General features: G+C 43.1%; 1 protein-coding gene across 4 annotated transcripts in view; it reads right to left on the bottom strand.

The window, feature by feature from the left end:
* The window catches only part of LOC119490270 (neuron navigator 1-like), a 125101-nt gene that overhangs the window by 77201 nt on the left and 21147 nt on the right, over positions 1-26753 (bottom strand). For 2 of the 4 annotated variants that reach the window (XM_037773548.1, XM_037773551.1), the window contains exons 4-8: positions 22429-22613; positions 16928-17555; positions 16143-16395; positions 14975-15066; positions 4266-5087 (exon numbers count right to left, since the gene is read on the bottom strand). In XM_037773548.1, coding sequence (XP_037629476.1) covers positions 4266-5087; positions 14975-15066; positions 16143-16395; positions 16928-17549 — 1789 coding nt within the window. In that variant the 5' untranslated portion in view covers positions 17550-17555; positions 22429-22613. Of the gene's footprint in view, positions 1-4265; positions 5088-5325; positions 5529-14974; positions 15067-16142; positions 16396-16927; positions 17556-22428; positions 22614-24637; positions 24776-26753 lie in introns of those variants that run through there. The other 2 variants (XM_037773549.1, XM_037773550.1) reach the window with 2 other exon arrangements.

The following is a 26753-nucleotide window of genomic DNA, read 5'->3' as shown; positions in this document are numbered from 1 at the left end:
TTGTCGATTTCTCGGTAGGGTTTATTGTTCCGCAGACAGCTGACGAGGATGCATCGTCTCCCACGAGTAGCCATCAACCGCACAATACAATGTCACACTAAAATAACAAGCGCGTTGGGTAGTCAAGGCTGCTTTCATGAGCATTCATGTGTCACTGAGTGTTATTTACTTCTCTTCTGCTGAGCCTTCATGGTCACATGGAAGTGACACAGTCCCTCAATTTGTTACCATCAGCTCAGCCAAAACCAAAAACCACACAACATCTCCAATCTTCTAGCCTAAATCTGATCCTTCATGAAGTCAAATTCCCCCCAAATACCTAAATCTCCATCCAAACAGATGTCCTTTAGGCTTTAATCTGTAATTCATTTGAGCCTTGATAGCTGGCCTTTTCCAGGGTGATAGATGTGTGATTAGTGGACTGGAGGCTGAATCTTCTCATTATCTTTATGCAGGGTCTAATCCGGAGGCTTGCTGCTGTCTTTAGACTGGATCCCCTCTAAACCGAGCCTGGCCCCATGCTGGGAAAGGCCACTGCTTTAGGGAGCTTACCCTCTCGCATACACCTCTGGATGGGTGCTGAATGGGACCGGGAGGAGTGTCATTAGTGGCACACATCTGAGGTTCAGTAGATTACCCTGACAGTACCGTTCAGGTTGCCGATTTTATTTAATTTTTTGTTTAATTAGGGCTGTGTATTGGCAAGAATCTGGCGATACGATACGTGTCATGATACAGGGGCCACAATTCAATATATTGCGATATATTGCAATACTGTAAGCAAGGCGATATATTGCGATTTTTTTCAAATCTAATTTTAGGAAAACCGTTATAGTATAAAGACACACCAAAGTATAAAATCGGAGTAAAAAAAAGTCACTATGTGAAATGAATACTATGGGGACTAACATCATCACATATTGGACTTATTGGATCCACAAGAGTCTCAGCTTTACAGTCATACACAATTTATGTAATTCTAAGACTGTTTAGGGTATGCAAAGTATGCAGAAATATTCAAAAACACCATTTTAGGATCGGTAAAAATAACTGCATGCAAAAATCTGCATTGTTTTATTATCATAAAGTGGGCATATCTGTAAAGGGGAGACTCGTGGGTACTCATAGAACCCATTTTCATTCACATATCTTGAGGGCAGAGGTCAAGAACCCTTTTGAAAATGGCCATGCCAGTTTTTCCTCGCCAAAACTTAGTGTAACTTTGGAGCGTTTAGCCTCCTTCGCAGAATGCAAGTAAGACATGGTTTGTACCAATGGATTCCTTAGGTTTTCTAGTTTCACATGATGCCAGTACCTTCACTCCGCTACAACCTCCAAAAGACAGAATAGCTACTTAATTAAAAATAGAAACAGCATTTTGGAGAATCGATACAGTATCGCAAAACATAATGTCGCGATAGTCATGTGTATCCATATTTCCTTACATCGCTAATACTGTTAACCAGATATCTTACGAAACATGCTGCGTTTGGTGGAATTACCGCTGCAAGTCCAGAGCTGCTGCCCGTGGACACACAAGTCAAGTAATTCTCTAAAATCCAATTAATGAAAAGCTCTTCATCTCTCTGTGGTAAAACATGGATGTCCGATTAAAGAAAAACAGATTAAACTGAAACTAATCCTAAATCACCTCGCAAGATAAACATATAGGCCTAACCTAATATCCTGGATTCTTTTCCTTTTCTTCATTTTGTGTGTGTGTTGGAGGTTTGTTATCCCTGTTAAGTGTACAGCTGATGGTCTTGGGTTTTACATCCCCGATTAGACCTCAGTGGCATTCTCCATTATCTCTGCCTCATGCTGTAGGCTACTCTCAAAAGGACAGCGTCACAGTGCATGCTGCTAGCTGTCACACAACATAACATGTTCAAGACGCAGCAGGCCCACATTTTACTCCCTGTAGCTATAACAGCTAACATGAAGCTTCCATAACAACAGGCTATATGACCGAGTTAAGGTCGATCTTTCACGATATAATGCTGTACAATGACACGTCGCTTTCACGTATGCAGGAAGCAGATGGGGAGAAGGTGGGACTGTATATGGGAAAGGGAGGAGCGGTACACTGGGAATGATCCATTGAACATCCATAATCTATCTTCCTATGACAGAGCGCACGGAGCAGAAACCAATTAGCCGAGCGTCCCATCGGAAATGGAGAAGCAGATACGATAAAAGATGAGCCCCACAGCCGCAAGCTACAGGGCAAGTTACAATTAACCTCCCCCTAACACACACACACGCACACACACGTATGTACTCACACAACTATCCTACACACCTGCTGTGGTTCCGGTGACAAACCTCTGGCAGGTTGTGGCAGACTGTAATGACCCAAAGCAACATTCGGTCACTTGGGATGCCAGGTAGAAATTTAGGTCATTACCATTATTTCACTCCAGTGTCTCTCTCTCTGTCTCTGTCTCCATCTCATTTATCTTCCTCTGCCAATGAAGTCGTCCCCGTTCACTCTTCTCCCATAAATCTCAATTCCTACCCTCCACATTCTTTCTGTCTGTCCGTTTTTTTTCCATCCTCATCTCCCTCCTCATACCTGGCTGCCTGGCGAATAGGTGTGGCCAGCATCATTAAAAACAAGGACTGGAACAAGGTCACACACAGATACACACACACTGTGTACAGTATATAAACACACGCATATAAGGCTGCAGGGGCAAGGTCACACAAGCTGTGATTTGGAGCTGTGCTGCTGCAGGAGGCGAGCTGATGAAGAGAGAAAGAGGGAAATGAGGAGAGAGAGGTTTGATGAAAATGGACGGAAAATGATTTCCTCGCCATCAAGCCAGATATAACGACCTGCTACACTATTCTCTCCCACTCTCTGATGCTATCTGCTCCTGCTGAGAGGGAGGGATGAGAGAGAATGAGCAATAGATAGATGGTGTGTGTGTGTGAATGAATAATGGATGGTTAGGTGTAGATTTGGACCCTGGTTTGACCTATTAGTCAGAAACTCAGTCATCATTCTCACAACACGCCCCCGTTCGCTAAAACTTTGGATGTACATTCGCCCCCTGATGTGTGTGACAGCGTGCGTTCATGGTGGGTATGTGTGTGTGTGTGTGAATGGTAGATAACGCTAACTACCTGCCCATGCCACCACCCCCTCAGATTCCCCTCCCTCCTCCCACACGTTGCCCCCGGTAACAGGAGGTGTGTGTGTGTGTGTGTGTAGGGGGGTGGATAGTGACCATCTGTCAGTGGCCCGGAGATCAATGGAACTGGAGGGGAGAGGTGGGAGGGAGGGGGTGAGGGAGTGGTGTGCAAGGCTAAATATGTGGCCCACTGTGACCGGAGCCCGACTCAATATGCAGCCGTTTTATTTACCGGCCGAAAACACACACCCCACCAGTCCCACTCACACGGCGTTTATTAACGAATGGCTGATTTTGGTGTGAGCCAGGAGATGCTGAGGCTGCGGTATCGACAGGAAAACGTGCAGTTTAGACTCTTAACTACGGCACAGATAGAAGCACACATGCGTGGACTGATTTAAAAATATGCTCCCCTTGCCAACAGGAAGGTAGAGTTAGAGACAGAGAACCTGTGAGACAGAGATATAATGAGAGGAGGAGGAGGAGGGAGGTGTATCTATATCTAGCTCACTGTGGCAGTGGGTCAGATGAGACTAGGACGAAACACTCCGGTGCTAGCTAATGAATCAACAACAAAACAATGTCAGCCCTGTGGAACTGCTTACTTCAGCTGATTCATAGGAGCACACAGAGCGAGTATACATCTGTACACACGTCCATATACAACATAAATCTATTTTACACATATAAACAAAGCACATCTGACTGCTACGGCGATGTAAACATGGAGGATTTTCACCGCCGACAGAGCGAGGGCTCTCACCATTTTATAGTGAAAAGCACTTAGAAAAAAAACACACTGACATTATGCTCTGCTGCAATAGAGACTGAACTCATTTAGAATTCGCTGTTGATGCTGGAGCTACGGCCAGAGCTGGAGGGAACGGGGTTGGGTGTAGAGAGGAGAGGAGAGGAGAGGACAGGAGAGGAGAGGAGAGGAGAGGAGAGGAAAGGAGAGGAAAGGAGAGGAGAGGAGAGGAGAGGACAGGAGAGGAGAGGAGAGGAGAGGAGAGGAGAGGAAAGGAAAGGAGAGCTGATTCTGATTAACTTGTTGACATAATTGTCAAGTGGTGTCATGCCTGAACTTGTATGTTTTCATGCAAAATAGGGATAACAAGGCAGACTCACCAAGCATTTGGCTGAAGAGCAGTTGTTCCAGGTCTCCCAGAACCGTCACCACTAACTCTGGGTCCACCTTCAGAAAGCTCTTGTCATCTTCTCCCTCTATCCCCTTCCTCTCTTTCTTCTCCTCTGTTGACAGAGATGCAGTTCTCCCCTTCTCCCCTTGTTTCTTGCCATTAGTCCCAGTATTCCCAGCTCCATTGGAGTTGGCCTTAGTTGGGTGGTCTGCGGTGTCTGCATTCTGGCATGCTTCGGAGGCCTTGCTGATGGGCTTGACCTCAGCATAAGGTCCCCGCGGTTTACCGGGGGCGGGGATTCGGCTGGGTTTGCCGCCGTTAGAAGTCACAGGCGGGGAGCAGAAAGGTTTGGGCTTCCCCTGGAAAAGAGACTGTTCTGACTTTGAAAGAGTCCGGGAAAGTGGTGGTTTGCCGACACCGGCCTGAACCGTCTTAGTCTGGCCCGGCTTGTTGGTGCCTGTGCCAGGCCGGCTCGCATCATCGGTCCAGCGGGGAGACTGGTACAGGTGCAGCTTCTTCTCAGCATCAGTGAGCACACACAAGTTGTTGAGCGACCGCTGCTTGCGGAGCCTGGACGGATTGGGGCTCGGGATGGGGATAGATCCAGAGGACGGCCGGTAGACCTTGAGCTCTGACCCGGAGGGACGTGACGGTCCCTGGGGCAGAGCGGAGGGCTTGGCCGGGGGCTTCCTAGAGGCCATGGCCTGGGCTGAAGTGTCCTGGCAGGAGACAGCAGCAGCAGACCTCAGGTCCAGCTCTCTGGGCTTGGCCGTCATGCTAATGTTAGCCACATTAGCCTCCAGCATCCCTCCTGCAGAGAGAGCCAAGCAACAGCATCAGTGACACACTCTGAGATTACACACACAAGCAGACTGAAAGAAATGGAGGGGGAGAAAGAAAGGTGTAGAAAACGCCAAAGACTGTCTGGTTTTGCCCTCCCTCTCTGTCTCCAGTAGGGTCCAGACTCCCCGCCGTGGGAGACTGTGGGGTTCACCCTTTCTGTTGAAAATGACGAGTGGGTTAGTAGAGTGGCAGTAGCAGTTACTCACTGCTGGTAATCCATTGGATCTGCAGATCTGCATCCAGCGCCTAAATCCACTTCCTCACAGTGTGTCTGCGGCTCTCTGTGCCACAATAGCGCTACTAGAATAAAACACAGCCGCCTCTTCCTCCCGTCTCCCACTCTGCCTCTCTCTCGCTCTGTATTCCCTCCTGCTTGCCAGGCGAGCAGCAGCCGACTGACAGGAGAAACAGGCGCAGCAGCAGCAGCAGCAGCAGCAGCAACATCCCCCCCTCCTCTTTCTCTCCTCCCTCTACCTCTCCCTCACTCGCTGGTTTGCTCACTCTAACCCCCCCGCTCATTCACCCTCCCTCTCTTCCTTAACTCCTCTATCTTTTCCCTCCTTCTTTTCTTGTTGTCTCTCGCTCTCTCTCCTCCCACTGGCTGATTCACCCGCCAATCCTCTATCTCTCTCTCTCTCTCTCTTTCCCTTTCTCTCGCAAACACGCACCGCAGATGCTGTGTTATGCTGAACACCAGTGCAGGAAGAAAGAAAGAAAGAAAGAAAGAAAGAAAGAAAGAACAAAAGAAGAAAACAGAAAGAAATATTCATATTGAGCTCAGCTGTGTGTCTCAAATGATCCTAGACGCCAAATATTGCAACCAGAATAAAGACCCCCTACACACACACACACTCACACACACACATCCAATCATTCATAATCACATTAGCTGCTCTATTCAGCCATTCACATTCAGATTTTCTTATGTGCCCTAATCACGAGAGGCCCACCCATGATTAAGCTGATTCAAATTATCTGTAAAACAGCCGTGACTGCAGGATCAGCTTAGAAGACGAGAGAACAGGACACACATTTGCCAGTCGCCTAACAGACAACCAGATAGGTCAGTCACTAATTATGCTTCAATTAGTGGCCAACAGACCTCAAATGATCATCACACACCCTCGCCACCTGCCTCACATCACCTCTCCACTCATCTGCATTGCTCTTTTCTCATTTCCTCCCTTCCTTTCCTTCCTTCCTACAGTATGGCGCCCATCCCCCCTTTCCAGTTAATATAGAAGCACAGGCCATTAAGTTTTGCAGCGTATAGATTCATCACAATCCCATCCATCCCTCAGCACAGCCATCAATATACCTCGGCTGTTTAAAACAAGCACACGTGTACATGCGTGGGTGCGTGAATGAGTATCTGTGTCACTGTATTTTTCGTCTACATCCTCCCCTGCATGTGCATGAGTGTGTGTGTGCGTGGGTCTGTCTCTACGAGTGTGTCACATTGATGAGACAAGGCTCGGAGAAGCCAGAGCTCCCATCCAGGGGCTCGGTTGGCTCTGGCACGGTCAACTACGTCATCTCATCGCTCTGGACATCCCATCTCAATCAACGCAGGACGCAGGAGTAACTCTTCTTCAACGTCTTTATCGTTCCCACTCATCTCGGATCCTTCGCTTCGAATACCTACAGAATTTATTCCTGTAATTCCGCATAATAAAACAGAGCTGATCCGATAAGAGATGGAAAAACGGCACAATGGCGTCATTTCTCATCTGTCTTTTATTTCCATTACAGGTAATCATGATGACAGCGCACAAAACGAACTTTAAGAACCATTATTACTCATTAAAAATCAATGCAACTGTTTTGTGTATTAATGCATCCTGTCTGCATACAGGTCTTGTAGCTGGTGGAGTGAGTGTTTGTGCTCTGGGTGTGTTAGCATTAGTGCACTTTCTCTTGTATGTGAGCAGCAATGCCTGCAGCCGTGATGTTATCACGTCTCAAACTGTTAGGACTAGTATTCAAACAAGCAGGCTGTTGGGCTCATGCCCATTTTCTGTTACATTTGCATAAATCGGTTGACATTAAACCAGAGCGAAAACAGGCGACGTCCTGTTTGCTCACATTCCACACTCACTTTTAGATAGGTACTTTAAAAACAACTAATTTCCCAACAGTACCCAAACTGGCGCCAATCGAGTGTGTGTAATACAGGAGCTCAGTAGCAGACAAAAACACAGACATACATTGGCTGTTTTATTGTGTAAAAGGCCAACGCCATTAATTAGAGGCAGCTAGCTTTAATAAAGGGCCAATGTTGAGGTGGTTATGCCACACCGAGGCCAGAGCTGTGTGGTGACAGTTATGGGGGCTCCGGGGGCTGGTAGGGATGTAATTTAAGGCTAATAGGTGCTGTACGTCAGTTCTTACACCTCCCTGATGAGGGATTAAGGTGAGTCGAAGGAGAGTGGCCGCGTACAAGGCAGGTCTGTGTGGCGCACAGATGCTCGTGGGGCGAAGACACGCGTCAGTGCTCTTGAAAGCACGTACGCACACAGGTTAAGTGTGCGTTGGCAGCACACAGCTACTTGTTTGTTCCAGCACTCGTCTCTCTGGCTCCACAGTCTAATCACTTTAATATATATGGCTGATGTAAACATATATTCTCTCGCTCTTTTTCTGCTAAATCTCTCTCTCTCAGGCTCTCCACACACACACATGCTGTCTGTGCAGGGTGTCTGACTGACCTGAGCAGTCTGGCCTGACATCACAGAAGCTGGCAAAGTGTGATGAGTGCCAGTGCTCAGTATTAGCCTACACATAAGCAAGACTCACACTTTCAGTATGTAACAGAAGTGTGTGTGTTGTGTGTGTGTGAACGCGTTTGTGGGCTGACCACAGTGGTCGGAGCCATGGGAAATTTGCTACGATGACGGGCAAACAGTTCCATGCATGCATAAAGGGACTTTTAAGCAAAGGTAGGTAAAGGTAAGAGAGACAGGTAGACAGAGATACAGGTATGAATGGCTAGATTGAAAACATAGAGTGAAATAGAAGGAGAGACAGACAGGCTGAGGGTGTTTCTGTACTTTGCATGAGTAAATTTGCCCTAGCATCTCTAAACAAGTTAGGAACAGATTCGCCACTATATTTCTACCGAGAGCAGTTGTGTGAAGTAGCCAGTGGGACACACAAACACTGTGTGGCACATTATATGAATGTTTACAAAGTGATACACAGCTTTGAGAGGAAAAGTACTGCGAGGGAAGAGGGAAGCGCCGCCGCTTTGAATGTAACTAATTGTATCAGAGCGACTTAAACTTTAAGCGGAACGATTCCCAAATCGACTAAGCAGATGGCGTGCGTTCTCACTTTCACCCACTCCCTGTTGTCACCCACTCCTTCTTGGTTCCTCTTGTTTTGCCTTTTTGTGTTTAAGTACGAGAAGAAAAAAAAGTTGTTCTAAAGATGAGACAAGCGTGAACGGGGCGGAGAAGTGCGAAGAAAATAACAAGTGTGACTGAGAATAGAAGGGGACGCCATGAAAGAACTGGATGCTACTGGTGAAGAAAAAAAAAAGAAAGAATGTAAAGATGTGAAATTATTATAAAGCTGAAAACAAAGCGATGAGGAAAGTGAGAGGAGGAGGAGGAGGACGGGGTGAGGAAGGATCTCTGTATTTGTGCCAGAGGAGCAGAGGAAGCCTGTAAGACAGAGAGGGGATATCCTGCCTCAACGCCTCACGCCACTCCTGCTACGTTTGCTTATGTCCGCCAACACGCTAACGCGTAGGGTCCACAGGACACCATGGATGAATACCAGACCATGACACACGCATACACAATGGAGACACACAATAACATGGCTTTTAATTGTCCTGTTTACACACAAAATACTGAGGCGACAATCTGATGTGTGGCTTCCTAGTCTGAGTCAAAAATGTAAGCGTGAATGAACGAGGGAGTTTTTCCACAATGACACCCTCTTTGGTGGCCTCACTCAGTGCTGATGATGCACAGCGTGAGTCACTGGCTTAAGCATTTGGACGATTCAGACACTTAAAGGCTATCCATGCTAATTGCTTGAGTGTATCACTCATACCAACTCCTGATTCCGGCGGCACAAACCCAAACAAAAACACCATTCTCTCCCACATACACTCATCATGAATCACGCACAGCTGAGAGCTGATAAACATCAACTGCTATCCGGCGGATGTTAACGAAGAAGAATGAATGAATTTGTGTGTGTTTTAAAAGGTGTCGCTTCTTTGTAGACGCTCCCGCTCAGTGTTGACATTCTCAGCACACTTCCCCAGGGGTATCCCACAATGCTGTGCTGCAGAGGCTGGTTGCCTAGTTACAGCGTGGTGTGCATACAGCAGCTATGGATATCATCGGCGTGTGTGAGTGTGTCACTGTGCTTCTGTCAGCAGGAAAAGAAAGCAGCTGTTTGTTGCTAAAGTGAGATATAAAGTATTATGTGAATAAAAAAAACTTGAGTGCATGATTCAATTAACATCAGGAATCTTGAGCCAAGAAGTATGTGCTCATATTTGAGTTAGTGATTTAACCTCCATGGGTTATTAATTAGACAGATAGATGTCTTTGTGACTCCGTTCATGTGTGTGTGGTCCCACAGAGAGGTTACACACATGGCTGACTCCATAACTCGACTCCCTGGATTGGGAGTCACCCCAGAGGTCAAAAAGGATCTTGAGTGTGTGCACTCATTCACCCATTTCACAATTCTCCCTCCTTTCTCTCCTCCTTTATCTCTCGCTCTATCTAGTGCAGACATAGGAAGGACGGAAATGTCCCTGGGGGGTGGGGGGGAGGCGACAGGAGGAGATGGCAGGTCTGTCTTAGTACATTGCCACACAACGGGTGGATGGCTGGAGCTTGCATGTGTGCCTTTCTACTCTCGTATGGATTATGTGTATTCGTGTGCACCCACTTTCCCACACTCATGTGATGTCTTCCTTGTGAAACTCACCTCCTAAACCAGACATAAAACTGGGCCATCACTTCAGCTGGACTACTGAACTCATGACAGGTCAAAATTAGGGTCAAATAAAGAGCAAGTCATGACATCAAACCCTAAATAGTGATTACTGCCTCACGCCTGGTGATGAGCGAGGACATAATCTCGTCCATGCTTATGTCTGATCATCTTCCCAAAGCTACTAAACCACTCATCACTGTCCAACGCCAACTCGGCATATGTCTCTCTGATTAGATTGGCCAAAGAGGATTACGCACTGTCTAAGAGTAGATGCAGCCGGGGTTATCAAAATGCTATCCACCAGACTGTCCAGGGGCATTAAAGGGATGGCGAGCATGAAATTTATAAAACTGCAAGCTGATTTTCTGCCTTCATTAGTAAAGATTTGCCGACTTCTACTATAATAAAAGTAAATGGCACATGGGGGTTTCAAAGTGTTCTTTTCTACGCTGGGGCTCCGCAAAGTGGGGTCTGCAGGATAAAGTTGGCCTGCCATGTGTTGATAAGAAAAAAAAACATATGCTATATCTCTATTTATGCTGTTTTACTCTGTATATGTTGACATTTAAAAAAAATAAAAGGTAAGCATTTTTTCGGTGTGTCCAGTGAATGTGAAACCAGTCACAATGAGTGTTTAAATTATTGGGCTGTACCGAATAGTTTGAAATGTTAGAAGTTGGAAATGTTTTTATCTAACGAAATATTCAAAAAACACAAAGGGAGGTCTAATAGCAATCTAACAGCACCATAAATCACATTTATATGACCATAATAAAACAAAATCATATTTTTCCATTTTTTAGGGTGAAAAAATGACGACAGAAATTCAAAGCTTCATTCAAAAACCTCAATAGAAGCTTCAAATGTAAAAAAAATAATAATAATCAATACAGCCGTATTAAATTGCATTCTTTTTCAATGAATATACTCATCTTTTAAGTATATTCCAATTGCACACTTGCTGTTAATCACAGTATGTAATAGCCTTCATAAAGTCAAAACTGCTGCCTTTACGGCCATTTCCATTGGCTATAAAAAGCGCAAAACTCTCTTGTGTGTGCCACTTTGACTCATACTTATCACTGAAAATCTTACAATCAAAACTACAAAATCAAATACATTGTGATTTACTTACATGCAATCCAACAGCATCACAAACTGCTGCCTCCAAAATGACCATAAAGTTCAATCAACACCTCTTTTTTCAAAAACTGAACATTATAACCTTCATGAAAAGGAGGATTTATTGTATTAGACTGCAGTCCAGTTTTAGCTGAGAGTACCTAATAAACTGGCAACGGGATGTATATTATATAAGAATACATTAAGGGAACTGGGGGCCATTATTAAATTCAGTCTAACACAGTGCAAGTTGGCTCACGGCCATTGAATGTAATTTTTGGCTCACCTTGAGAAACACATCGTGAAATCTCGGCTCCGGATTGTGAGACGGTTTCAAAGGAACTCATGTCCGTTTATTTCACAATAACGTGTCAATCCCACACCTGGAAAGTACAATTATTTTTGTGTTTCTACCTGTAAATGACCTATGAGGGTGGGTGTGGGATGCTGTGCAGTGTTTCATATCCAGATGTGCACACAACCTCCTCTATGTGTCTGTACAGTACGTGTGTGTGTGTGTGTGTGTGTGTGTGTGTGTGTGTGGGAGAGACAGCTGCCGGACTCTGAGAGTATCCGTAGGGAATATCAGGCCATACCGTCACTGGGAGATGAAAAATGATACGCAGTCCCCACATCGCATTTATCTTTCAAACACCATCTGTGTACTGTCACATCAGCACACATACACACACATGCTCAGACATGAACGCATGCTCAAATACACCTCTCCAGAGAGCCACAAGGTCAGGAGGTCTGCGGTCTAATTGAGAGGCCACATGGTGCTACAGTCACATTAAATGCTCAGGTCTTCATTAGGGGGCTCGGATAGAAGATGGAAGAGCTGATTGTGTTACAGACTGATTCAATCTAAGTGAATGTAAGCATATGGAAAACATTCAATTTGTGGAAAACGAATCTTTTACCAAGACAACCGTAATCATGATTTGACATTTGTGGTTGTGTGTTCAACCAGAGCCCTCAGCCTTCAAATATTCAACCAACATTCAATCCATCTTTTATTTTATCACTGTGCACACATTTCCGTCTTTCCTCCTTACACAAAAGGAAATCCATCAACCTGCTGACCTTATCAGGTCTCCTCGTTTCATCTCTCACCCCTCTCACTCGTTTTCTTTTCCTTCCCTCCAAACTTTGCCTTCCTCCCTGTCCCCCTCCTTTCCTCCGCTCCCTAAATTACAGTCATTACGGTGTCAGCCCACCCTCCATGTAAATGCAGCTTCAGAGGAGCCTAAGACACTTTAGTTCTGTTTCTAACGCCTTCTGGGGACCAATTACAAGGCCACAACCACGGTCCCAAGACAGCCAGAGGCCTTTAAAGACAGGGGCTGGTCCACCATCAGCTCCCATCCCCCCCTCTCCACAACCAGCTGGTTGAAACCTTCAAAAAGCTATTAAAGGTTTTTTTATTTGCAAACAGCTCTATTCTGGTGGATACACTTTTAGACAGGCAAGATCAACGTACTGTAGTAGAACACTTAAATGTCAATGAAACAGATTGTGACATAATATTATATAGAATATGATGTCTGAATATGTTTTCTATGTACAGTGAAGTTATGAAGTTTTGGGACATGGATAATTTTCATAGTTGGCAAATTTTATATTCGATGTCTAGTACCGGCCGTGCAAGTTTTGGAAAGAAAGAGTTACAGTATGGTGACAATATAAGCAAGGCTTGAATTTTGGTCTGGTCTATATGATATTACAGATTTAAATTATGACATTAAGAAAAAAATGAAAGCTGGGGATGTTATCACTGAGATGTTTGAGACTTCAGATTATTGTTTTCATATTGTTTTATCATTATTTCAACTGATAACCAAATGCTGAAATCATAGCTGACTGACCAGAATGTAAAACAAGAGGAGAGGCAGACTACAGCTGAGCCTGATAGAAATGTTTGATTAGTTTTGCAGGTATTTGGTCATAAACCAAAGTTTATTGACTGACAGCCATTGCTGTACCTAGCATGGTACAGCTAAAAACATTGGGTTTGTACATCCACAACTGATTAACAGTGTAGAAATTGTAACCCTTTCTATTTTTTTTGTAAATTTTATTAGTTTTCCAATTTTAAGTGACAGAAAAGTAATATTTGGTTTGCAAATCATTTTCTATCTTGTCTATATGTTTAAGATCACTGTCCTGGCTGCTACATTGTCCCTACAATTGGGGACCATGTATAAAAAGGTTTATGATTCCTACATTGTTCACTAGGCATGGGACAATATGAAAATTTCATGTCATGATTATCTTGGCCAAAATAATTGCGATTCACGATATTATACCGATAATCATCAAAATATGCTTAAAACTTAAAATGGCAATAAAACATACTTTAATCACTTTACCTTACTTTTTGTTAAGAAACAAATATTTGTATTGCATCACAGATAGGACACATCTTTTTTAGTGAAAAATAAACAATCTTAAATAAGGTAATCATAAATCATAAGGTCCCCCTGCATAAATAAAGAATAAATAAAATTTAAAAAATAACATTTTGTGAGTCTGTTCTTTCTTACATGATAATTCCTGTATTTGTTTTTTTGTATTTTTCACTTCAGACAACTTTTTCAAGTCGCATGTGATGAAATTCAACAAAATCAACTTGTGTATTGGGTGTATTTTATTGCAATCCGCGATAAAATCCTATCCTATCATCCCATCCCTAGTGTTCACTCAATATGGATGGGAACACCCTCTAACGCCCTTGACACTGGAAACCAGCACTGGAAACCCACTGTTATTGTTCAATTTCAAATCCAATATGCAGAATTAATGCCAAACAATGAAAAACATTTAACTGTACATATCTGTATATACTGTATGTCAGATGTGTAGAAACTAGGAGAGATTTTGTCCATTAAAGTTTAACACACTCTAACTCTGGACTGCACATTTCAAAGCCAAGCTGTTGATCCCCTCCTATCCAACGGACACCACATCACAAAGAATGACTCAGTAAGCCACTGATAAAGTCATATCTCTGAAGCCCGTCCACATCCCTCGACTCACGCTGACCACGACAAAGCATGACTATAGCTGTGGGTGCAGAGCAAACCATTACTCAAAGGGACGGGGAGGGGGGGGGTTATGCTGGGGCTGTGGCTTTTTTAGGTCAACGAAGCTACAGAAAGGAGGAAAAGCAACAGAGAGGGATGGAGAGAAAGTGTGTGGGGAGGAAACTCCTCGACAGCTCTTGGATGTAGCTGAAATGAATGTGCATATAATAATACTCCCTGGCAGCGAGCTGAGAAGTGGCCCTGTTTCATCCCATTACTGACCCACATCACCCATCTCATCTTAACATCCTGATTCCATCTCTCTTTTCCATCTAGGAACCACTGCAGTCAGCAGAGCCCGGGGCTGAGACACACACCAAATTACACCACCTAACTTCAGACATGGCTCCTGAGGCCTGATGGGTAGGAGCACGACAGACGATAGATTTAGACAGAGAATGGTCGTCCCTTAGTCTTCACTGAGTCTTTTCAGGTTCCACAATGAGACCCAAAGGTCGGCCGCTGGCACGTCCCATCTGACGCCATTTATGACTCTGCTGCAGTAAATGTGTCTGGCTGTCAGAAAGTAGGCATCCATATTGATGCTAACTGGGCGGACAGAACTAGACTACAAGTTTTGTTCAGCAAAGGAGACAGAGACAAAAGAAAAGTGTTGCTGTGAGGATAATCTATGTTTGATTGCAAACCTCTGTGTCTCTGTGTGTGTGTGTGTGTGTCTAACCTAGTGTCAGGTCATCACAGCAGACTTCTATGGATCCAGATGAGCAGTCACTCAGTTCATCCACTGAAAAGTCGCTCTCCTGCGCGTGCAGCCTGTAAACACATCATGAACACTCATCAGCATGTTACTGTACATGCAAATCACTCATGTTTATATCGCTGATTACAATCAAACACACAAGCTACTATGTATGTATGACGGCAGAAGAAAATTGATGACCTTCCCCGGTGTGTCACATTGATTTCCATAAATGCAATTCATTGACACAGAAACTCTCAAGGCTATCCAGAATACCATATTTGGGCTCATCCTTCAGTTTAATTAAAGGCGTTAATTTTTACGGATTCTGTTATTCTACAGTTGTTTGTATTATTATTTGTTATTGAATAGAAAACATTTTTCAAAAGGTTTGGTATGTTTTATGCATGTTTATAATCCCGAGGGGTATAAAAAAAAATTTGAATCTCAAAATTGAGAAAACGAATCCCTACACAACAAGCAAATAATCGAAGAGTTGAATATTCGGTTAATGCACGAAGCAATACGAATAATTTCATCATTATAAAAGTAAAAAGAAGCTCAAGAATTTAAGTTCTTGTCTTGAATTTTTTAATTCTTTATTTTATAAAGTATTGTACACCGTGCATTAAATGAAAATACATTTCTGCTTTAAGTTATTCATTGTTCATGGATTGATTCATTTAACTGAAACCCCACTCAACAGACAGTAATGTTGCATTTTTTTACTTACAAAATTAGATTCACTCTTTTCTTGTTGTTATCCCACGTCGTGAGAGACTATGTGTGTGAGAGAGAGAACAGTGTATTGAGGCAGCCCAGAGGCTAGAGGACACTTTAACTATCAGCTCTGCTCCAGAAAACACCAAGTGTGTGTATATATGTGTGTGTATCCTGGCACACACATGTATTGCTGGAACAGAGGAATCAGACTGAAATGGCAGCCCTCTAGGGCCGCTCTTCAGTATCCAGAGTGGGAGGCAAAGTGTGTATCAGTAGAGAGGGGGATCATAAAATGCTATGAGGAGACAGAGTGATCATGTGGTAATGACAGGAGAATGATTTTACAATGGCTGTCAGTAATTGGGGGCTTGTGATGGAAGTCTTGATAAACTGTTCTGTCAGTTGTGTGTGAGTGTGCACCGCTTACCTGTAGCTGAAGGGAGCCACAGTGGCCATGTTGACTCTGGGTGTGTGCGTCTCCTCGTCCAGGCTTTGATCCAGCCTATCAACGGCCATCCTGGACATTAATGGCATGGTGAATGTGATCGGAGGCAGCGGCAGGGGACAAGGAGAGGAGGCCGGACTGCTGTCCTCAGGGGTGTCCATCTCCTCGTCTGATTGGCTGGTGGAGTCACTGCCGCCCCTGATGGCGTGCTCGTAACCAGGGTTATTATCATAAACTAAAACGTAAAATAAGCAGTGAAAAATATTGTTAGTAAACTGAAAATAAATTAAAACTATATCCACTGAGTAAAACTAAAACTAAAACTAAACTGAAACAATATTTCCTGGTTAAAAAACGAATAAAATCAAAATGATCGTAAATTAATTTCAGTTTTAGTTTTTAGCTATAATATATCACAACCAAAAAAAGGAGACGGCAAGAATTTCCTTTTCCTCAACACTCGTGACGTTGAACCACAGAAATTGAATAACTTGACTTTCCAGGAGACGGCACTGTGCCGCAATTGCTTCACTAAAGTCACGTGAAGAATAAACATTACACATTATGGTCATGTATGTTGCATGTATACTACTTATGTGTGCTTATGTAGCTTACATAAGTCTGAGGCATTATACGTGGCCCTAACAAAAACAAACTAAAACTAAATATATAAAAACCTTTCTGAAAAACTTAAACTAAAACTAGCAAATTTACTCTGAAAACTAACTAAACTAAAATGAAATGAAAACTACTTGAAAATTCATAACCTTGAGAGGGGCGAAGGTGACCATTGTTCGATACGGTGGACTCTTCCTCTCTTCGTGGCGTGACCTCACTCGTTGCCTGGGATACGGTGTTGGAGTTGTCTCCTCTTCTGAACTGGAGCGGTGGACGCAGGTTGCTGCTTCCCCATGTTTGGTTCTTATTGGCGAGGGTGTTTCTGTTTCGATTGCCATCATGTGGAAACTGCGAGGGGATGTGAGACTGGGCGGGTTTCCCCAGATCCAGTGTGTCTTTGGAGTGCGGCGGCGGAGCTACCCTGCGCTGGGTTAACGGGCTGCTGTAGGCAGAGCGTGACACCTGGGGAGCAGGTAGAGTTCCCATCCGCTGGAAGAGCTGACTCTTGAAGCCTGCGTCTCTCTTCGGGTCCCTGGAGGACGGCCCGGGGATGCTGGAGCTCCGCGGGCAAAGTAACGGAGAGTGTATGGGCGTGTGTGTGGGAGTGTGTGTGGGTGTGTGTTTTGGAGTAAGTATTGAGGGCCTGGGCAGGTCACTAGCCCGGCGGCAGGTGTCTGTTTTGGGGGAGGAGGGCAACAGGCTGTGTGGGAGGGGGATTCCTGATGCGGGAGGAGCCCGGGGGGCCGACTTCACATTGACTCCCCCACTCATACTGACCTAAATGGAAAAAACACAAGGAGATAGTCACCTTTAATGAGTGAAAACACTTTCAATCTAAATCCACAGCAACAGTATAAGACTATCAGTCCCAAAAGCCCTCCCAAAAAAGTTTGTTTATCCATTAAGAGGTTAATTAAACTGTTAAATCGAATCTAAAGTTTAATTCAATCAGGTAAACTAGAACGGGCTGTTCTCAGCACAGAGACAGATAAACATCCACGGTATGTGAGCATGTGAATCAAGCACATATGACAGACTGAGTCATGGTAAACCACGAGTTGAGCTTATTTTCGGCGAGACATGGAGCGTCTGCACAATCAAATTTGCCTGCTGGGAGTTAAAAAAAAAACGAAAACAGCTTCACACACAGGCACATGGCTCACAGCAACGTCTAGCAGCTGCTTTCAGAGCGTTATGTTCTCAAATAACTGATTTTCTCCACATGATGAATTCAAACATACACTCGCACAGACTCCCACATCATCGCCCAGACACGCTGCTCTCTCACATCTAACGGCTTCAGAGGAGGTATGAGATCGTTCTCACCTGATTTGCTTTGATTCCAGATATTCACAGTCACCCTCTCAGAAACACCCAAGAACTCTAAAAGTCAGCTTGATATTCGTCGCGCCCTTCTGCTCTACGCAAATGTTAATCAAGTGGAACATTTCTTGTAATGTTGTATAATCTAACTACCTCATGCTGCTCTGCTGGAGGGAGAGAGGACGGGAGGCTGCGAGGTGGGAAGAGAGGCAGGGAGAGAGGGAGGGGGAAAGGGAGGAAACAGCACGTGTAGGACGAGAAGGATCACAGCATCTGAGAGAAACAGATAAACTGATTTGCTATCCCTCACAAAATGTCAGAATTTCACATGACGGTATTTAGTAAAATCTAACTTAGTTATTTCAAAATGTAAACAACATCTCAACATAAGATTTATAATTGTGCTATCCTCAATTTTTTTATATTGAGCTCAAATTCTGACAGCGGAAAGATTAAATAGAAGGAGGAGGGAGGTGAAGTAGATTCACTTGGGTATAAAAATGTGTAAAGTGTATTACTAAGTGTAGTTTTTCAATTCTGTTTTGGATAAGACATAAATAAGTGGGGGAAAAAATACAATCTTATGTAAATGCAATGAACTAGAGCTGCAATTAATCGATTAATCAATTAGTTGTCAACTATTAAATTAATCGGCAACTATTTTGTTAATCGCTTTGAGTAATTTTTTAGGGAAAAAGGGAAAAATTCTCGGATTCCAGCTTCTTAAATGTGAACATTTTTCTGGTTTCCTTACTCCCCTATGACAGCAAACTGAATATCTTTGAGTTGTGAACAAAACAAGACATTTGAGGACGTCATATTGGGCTTTGGGAAACACTGATTAACATTTTTAACCATTTTCTGTTCATTTTATGGACCAAACAACTAATCAATTAATCAAAGAAAATAATCGACAGTTTAATTAACAATGAAAATATCCTTTTGATGTATCCCTACAATGAACAATATTGAATTATTGCCTTATATATACTGTATATACAATCGATAAAAAGAAGAACAACTTGAGATTTTAACTGTAAAAGATGCTTCAGCTAGATTTCACTCACATAGTGAACAAATTATGTTGCTATTGCTGTCCAGATGTGCAGGAGTGGGTCAACAGCTGCTCTCAAATTCGACACGGATATAAACATATACTGTATACATATACATAGTTACACATTCTATTTTGTACTTCCTGTACAGCACGTTTGCTTTGGAGCAGTGCAGTAAAAGTCGATTTTATGATTATAATTACACACGCACTCAAATACACAGATTTAACGCTTAACCCTACTTGCCCTTTCTTAAATAGAAGTAACTGTGTTGCCAGAAGACGTCTCGGGAAGCTGTCTTTAGTAAATCAGAGATGTGTCAAATTAATCCGTCAAAGTCACGAGGATAAAATGTTGGATCATTTGACAGCGCATCTAATTGCAGTATTGCTCACAGCCTAACGCAGGCTAAACACAAACACACACATCTCCCAGCACCCTGAGCAAAAGGTCTGTCATTATCAGAATCCCTGCAGCAAGGAGAGGTTGACTGCTTCAGCTCAAAAACATACCCAAAAATAACCTTTTACTTTCTAATAAAGGAAAGGTTAGCTTCTCTCTAGGAGACCTTCCTTTCACCTACTTATAATATCACACTGACACAGAAAATGGGTATTTTGCCAAGGACTGGTGCTCTATCATAGCTGACTCAGTGCTAATGAAGACCTGCACAGCAGCATACAGAAGCAGTGACGCAGCAGAAGGTAAACAGAGACAGATGTGATCATCCATCCTGCTTTCACCTCATTTCTCTCCATAAATTCCTCTTCTTCCACTTTGCTTCTCTTGCTCTTTCTCTCGGGAGGCCAAGTCACTAATACGCATCAGAATTTCTGTCTGATACAATTCCTGCTAGGATTTCCAGGAGCACAGGTGCGGTCTGGCTCTGTGTCTATCTGTATGGAAATTGGCTATTCTCTGGGGACACAGCGGGGTCATACCAGTACTACTGCAGCCCACGTCAGGGCATACCGAGGCGCAGCTGCCGGTGGGGATGTCTGTGTGTATATAACCACAGAAAGAGACAATAAGACATTTCTGCTGACTGAAAGCAGCAGCGGCAAATCAATTTTAGGTCTGATTCCCTCACGCATAAGGCAATATTTTAAAGCACAAGTTTGTTAGTTTGTAGGGTATGTACTCTGTGCCATGTATTTAGACTACATACAGGAGTCAAAGACAAAATCACTCTGCTATATAAGTGCATTTACAACAGTTAGATTGTTGCTTTGTTGATGCTTTCACAGCAGTTCAAACTGCGTGTGACTTTTCTGGTTACCAACATTTGTTAAAATATAGATAAGTGCATTTAAACTAATTCCTGTTTTGTAAGAGCCATATCTTAAAAAACATGGGAGAATATACTTTGATGAATGTAAGAATATGAAATTTCACGTTAAGGAATTGCATATTTGTTTTGTAATTAATTTAAGTAACGCTCTCGTCAACGTATAAATGACGTCATAATCGCAGCTCTATAAGTCAAGAACAGACAGATGTCTACGGAGCAACATAGTTTTTTTTACCCGATTTAAATGTGTTTTGTACTGTTATTCACTTACATACCAAGTGTTTATTTGTGATCAGACGGCAAGACATGTTAAAATATACTTTCTAAAAATCTACAGGAAGAACAAACATGTAAGAGATTTGGGGTTTATACTGGAGGTTTTATGGATTGAGTCTGGTCCTTTGAGGCAAAAATGTGAGGAGAAATTGGTTAGTAGTTAGGGCTGCCACTAACAATTATATTGATTTATCTGTCCATAATGTTATTTTGATTAAATGACTAATCAGTTAGTCCATAAAACATCATGAAATTGTGAAAAATGCCAATCACAGTTTGCCCGGACCCAAAGAGGTGTCTTACAATTTTTGTTTTGACTGAGCAACAGTCCAAAACTCAAAGGTATTACATTTACAGTGATATATAACAGTATTTAAAGAGGCTGAAACCAGAGATTGTCTGGCATTTTTTGCTTGATAAATGAGTTAAACAGTTAATCAATTATGAAAATCGTTGTCAATTAATAAAGCGCCGAATCAATTTGCAGTAGCTATTTGCTTAAAGAGGCGAGCCTCTTGGCTAAATATATAATATGAATGAGTGTTTCTGTGACATTCATACGGACAGTACTTCTAATATTTAATAGGTATTTAAGTAGAATAAAGTAAAAAGTGTACACACATACAAGGAATTTGACTTTTATGCATTGCTCTCAATGTACTACACAGAAATAGACATAACAGCTAGGAACAAGGACAACAAAGCTGGATAAATAAAGTTAAAGAATAGACAGGACTATTTCCATATGTACACAACTATGTGTAAAAAAATAGGTGTATATAAATATTATATAAATATATACTATAAAAAGCATCAATGACCAACAAGAAAATACAAATAAAAAACGTCTATATAAGTCAAGTGCCGGAAAACATCATGCCTTCTGTATAATGACAAAAACATGGTAACGAAAGCATATAGATAATTTTAGTATTTTTGTCTCAAGTAATGATCATTGGAAGAATGCTGATATAGAGTATTTGACTTGTCCTCAATTGTTCTGCAAGGATAGTGCTGACCTCTGCTGGACACTGTGTGCTACAGCAGCAGCAGGGACTCTTTTTCCTTCACTAATCTTCTAGTTTTCTATCTATCTCCACATAATCAGGAGGTGAACTAAAGTACATGAGGTCATTAAAAACACATTTCACCTCAGTCATAAAAGACAGCAGGTCAGTTATGTACTTTCTTTAAGAAGAAAAACAAGAGGGATAGTGTGGCAGCCAACATTAGATGTTAGCTTCTAACTTCATGATCATATTACATCGTTTTAGCTCCTCTGTCCCATGACAAACTGAATTCAGTGACTGTACCTCTGATCAAAGAACCATGCATACCTTCTGTATCTCTCACACACACACATCACCCTTGTGATGAAAACCCTCTGACTCATCCCAAAAAATCAATAAATGAGGTGGTAACACAGGCCTCTCTGTCTGTGAACTGAAGGACATTAGCAGCGCCTGTGTGTTTGTGTGTGTCACCCAGTCTGGGGAATAAATGTAATTACCTCCATAATGACAACAACCAAAAACAACAGCGATAATGTACTGTCATAAATCATCTTACAATATGCTGGTGACACACGGAGGTGCAAAAAACGCTCCAATGTGCTGTTAGGCACAGTTTTCTTAGAAGTCACAACCATCTGAAGCTCATAAACGGCTTATTATTAGATGTCATGAGAGTGTCACGAGTGTCTTACCTGTCAACGGGGCGCCGGCTCCTTCAGTGCGCCGTTAGGCCGAGCAGCCAGAGCCTTCAGGATGGTGGTCGCACTTCTCCGACGTCCCAGAAACAATGGGGCTGTTTTTTCCTGGATCACTGTTGCATCCTCACCGCTCTCCTCCCATTGGTCGGCACTGCCTCTCCATTCATCGAGACAGGAAGCTGTGACAAACAGGAACGACATTTTCAGCCAATCAGGGGGCATCCTGTACCGAGGTGACTCATTTTTCAAAGTCACTTTCTTCTATGAAACCAATGCTCTCATCTTTTAGAGGAAAAAGGTCATTTCACACACATTATGTCTGTTGGAACAATGAACTGGAGACTGTTTATGTTATCATGAGTCAGTAACCTAGATGGAAATTTACTTGGCATACGGTGACCTGCAATGACACATAGTCTGTCATCCCAATAAAAATGCCACAACTTGCGTAGCATTTAAGTCATCTAAAAAGCTTGTATCTCCAGATTGTGAACTGCCAGCCCGTTCTCATTCCCAGGGTGTCAAATACCAACGATCTGTCGCGGCCGTCGGCGTTAGATACCGGCGCTTAACGCACCCTTTAGCGCCGGTATGAAATGCACCAGGCCTTCCAATGTAAACCCATCTGCGTAAATATCAAACGCTCAGGGAAAGTGCACTGGGAGTGTGGTGACTTAGCTTTAAGAGCGAAAAGTCACACACCGTGCGGGCGGGAGGTGAGGTGGATGGGACCAACAACACAGGGCTTTCATCCAGGTGACCGCTGTTCGTGTCCCTTCATTCATATCCTGTGTCCACAATGTTCAGTGTCACTTTCACTGCACAAACGTAGTAGTTTTAAGCCCAACCATGTTGTTTTTTCCTAAACCTAACTATAGTGGTTTTATTGCCTGAACCTACGCAAGTGTTTTTGTTTACTTGACAGCATTAAGCACGTGTTTACTGCGACCGAAAAGAGTGACGCCTCAGGGTCTGACAAAGCGTCAGTATTACTGTAGGGCTGTCAATCGATTAAAATATTTAATCGCGATTAATCACATGATTGTCCATAGTTAATCACAAATTAATCGCAAATTAATCACACATTTTTTTTTATCTGTTCAAAATGCACCTTAAAAGGAAGACTTGTCAAGTATTTAAAATTTGTATGAAATTTAGCTTAAGTTTGGAGCGTTATTTAGTCTCCTTCGCAACAAGCAAGTATGGCATGGTTGATGGCAATGGATTCCTTTGGTTTTCTAGTTTCATATGGCACCAATATCTTCACTCTTGCTTTAAAACTGAGCCCGCCACAACCTAAAAATCGCAAGTTGCGTTAATGCTTTATTAGCAATATTATCGCGTTAACTTTGACAGCCCTAGTCAGTATATGACGAGTTGGCATGACAACGTGTTGGAACTGCACAGAAACATAGTTAATTTGTTTTGGTGTTAACTTCATCACAATGCATCTTTGATTTCATACAAGGGGGAGTTATGCAAGTGCTTCATTCACTGAGGAAAAACCACTTCACTGAAGTGTTACGAGGTTTTCATTGCAGCCTGGTTCAACCACATGGAGAAGTCATCGGTTCAGGCGTTTCACAAGATTTACAGAGAATGTGAATCATTCACAAACTGGGAGAATGAGGCATGTCTAACACACACGTTCGCTCCAGCTGCACTCATTATAGAAGCACAGCCAGACAAACACAAGCACCCACAGGAGAGAGCCAAATCAGACTACGCACCACATAATAAACATCCCCATGTGTGCACAAACAGTTTCCCTCCATTCACTACTACAACTCTTCACACATCATCCAACACTCTTGACTGATATATTAGACACACATTAGAGTATGCTATGCTGCACTGAGTCATAGAGCCTACCCTATATAACGCTGACTCAGGCAGATCGCATCACGTCACCCCTGGTTACGGTATACCCCCCCTCCTCTATCAATCCCCTCTTTTCATCCCACTTAAGCTCTGCCTTTTATCTCTGTTAACCTCTCTCTTCCACTCTACTGCCATCTCTCCGCTATACGCTGCTGACTGTGACATCACTGTGAGCATCCTTTAAAACATTTGTATTGATCTGTTCACAGAAACTGGCATTCATAGTTACACATATGAGGACAAAAACAAACAAGAGAGAGATACGCAACACTGACAAATGCATGAAAATCAATTTTAAAATACTAACCAAGGCTACACTCACCCTCTGCACGCATCAGGATAGAAAGCAGCAAGTCTCTGATCTGTATGCTGCTGAGTGCGTCTGGCTCGGTCTCTGCCAAATTTGCTTCTGTCTACTTTTGCCTGGCGGGCCTCTGAGCTGCGAGCATGTGCATTTGTGTGTGTCTCTCTCTGTCTGTCATTCCACCCCTCTATCACGTCATGCCGCTCTGCTGCTGCCGCAGTACGCCCGCAGCCGTATCCCCGCCCCTCTCTCTCTTTATTTTTTCCTCCCCTCATCACAATCCCAATCTCTCTCTCTCTCTCTCTTTCAGTAATGGACCTGTTGGCTATGCTCCCTCCCTCTCTGAGGTGAAATATAAGCCAAGCAAAAGCAGAGACATGCTGGTCCATTAGCTGGATGAGTGTGGTTTGTGTGTCTGTGTGTGTGTGTGGCGGGGGGGAGGAAGCATCACACATGGCCGTCTGTATAGTGTGAGTAATACGTGGTAATTAAGCAGATGTAGCCATAAAATGTGAAAAGCTGAACTCCATCATCGGGGATTCAAAGTCTAATTGGTGGTCAGGGAAAGCCGGATGAAATAAGACAGAAACCCACGGTATGCTAATGATAGATCGGCTGACGACACGTGAAAATGTGCATAAACACACAGAATTACACGCACATAACATCTGATGTCTATATCTGTCTGTACTCAGTGCGCATGCCTGCACGAAAGAGCATCTTGAAGGAGGAACAGCCCATCCATCACTGCTCTAATTTGTCCCACGTCTCTAATGAAAGAAGGGAAGATACAAAAGAGGAGAGAGGCTGGAAACAGGAGGAAGCGATGAAGAAATCAACATGTACAAACGAATCCCAGCTGAGAAATAGAGATGTAATGAAATACATCCCAGATCTGACCTTGAATTCTGCTTCCACCGGTCTGGCTATCCATCCTCATAAACCACAGACTGTAAAAATCTCATCACATGTAGCCAGCCGCCTTGAAACATCTGATCTGCTTTACAAACAGAGGAACATGTTGTTTAAATGTAACAGCAGTGAGACACAACTTCAGTGTTGCTGGATGCAACAACAGGGGTGTGAAACAGCAATTTCATCATTCATAGTAACCACTTGATAAGCTCCAAAGATGATTTTTAGAGTTCTTCCGATATTGCACAAAATTTGGTGTCGGCAAGTACGCCAGTCTATGCAACGATCCGACACCATCATTTATTAAACCAGAAAAAAATCAACTTGTTTAACCAGAAATCAATTCTTCTTCGCCGCTCCAAAACAGTAGCCTTCATTGGATGTATTATGGCTGCCAATGGCAACTACAGTTTTAGAGCAGCGAAGAAGAACTGATTGCATGTAGTTTGTCACGTCATGACTTGGCTGTATAAAGAGAACTGGATACTGCGTTGGGAGGCGGGCTCCCGTTCATTCCTATGAGAGAGTTGCTCAGTGGCGCATGAATCCAAAATGGCCCAACTGCCGAGTGATAAAGTACCCGGATCATCCGGCGATCTTCAGCATCCATTGGGCCAATAGAGCAGGCGCAGAAGCATTTCCTTTAACCCCACCTCCCAGCCCTCGGTCTGGGTCTCATTCACATGAACGGAGGAAGGGAAATAACTCTGGATTCGTCTATTAGTGCATTTTACAACTTTGTAGTACCACCGTTTGGCCACTATGAACATTTGCATCAAGCCCGGCGCACTTCCTGGGGGCTTGCATGAAGATATCAAACAACAACAACAACAGTGCGGTGCTAGTGGCGAGGGTAACGGTAGTCAGAGCGAGGAAAATGTCAGCCATTTGGGCAATATTTCACAGTGGGAAATCCAACAAGTAAAACGGCGATATGTACAGTATGTAAGACTTCCGTTTCGAGGGGCGGCACTAGTGTAGCCAATTTCAAAACCAGCAATCTTATAAAACATTTGCAGACACATCACGCGAAAGAGCACAATACAACAAAGATAGTATTCATATCACATCCATATATGGTCAGTAGTAAACAGCTGTTAAATAATAATGATAATATATACTGTATATATATCTATATATAGATATATATATTTATTTTTTATCACACTGGTATCGGATCTGTACTCTGTATTGGCCGATACTGAAAGTTCAGGTATCA

The sequence above is a fragment of the Sebastes umbrosus genome, chromosome 6 (genome assembly GCF_015220745.1).
Source record: "Sebastes umbrosus isolate fSebUmb1 chromosome 6, fSebUmb1.pri, whole genome shotgun sequence".
NCBI classification, from domain to species: Eukaryota; Metazoa; Chordata; class Actinopteri; order Perciformes; family Sebastidae; genus Sebastes; species Sebastes umbrosus.
The sequence above is the reverse complement of the archived record's forward strand: the minus strand, read 5'-3'. Positions and strand labels throughout refer to the sequence as shown.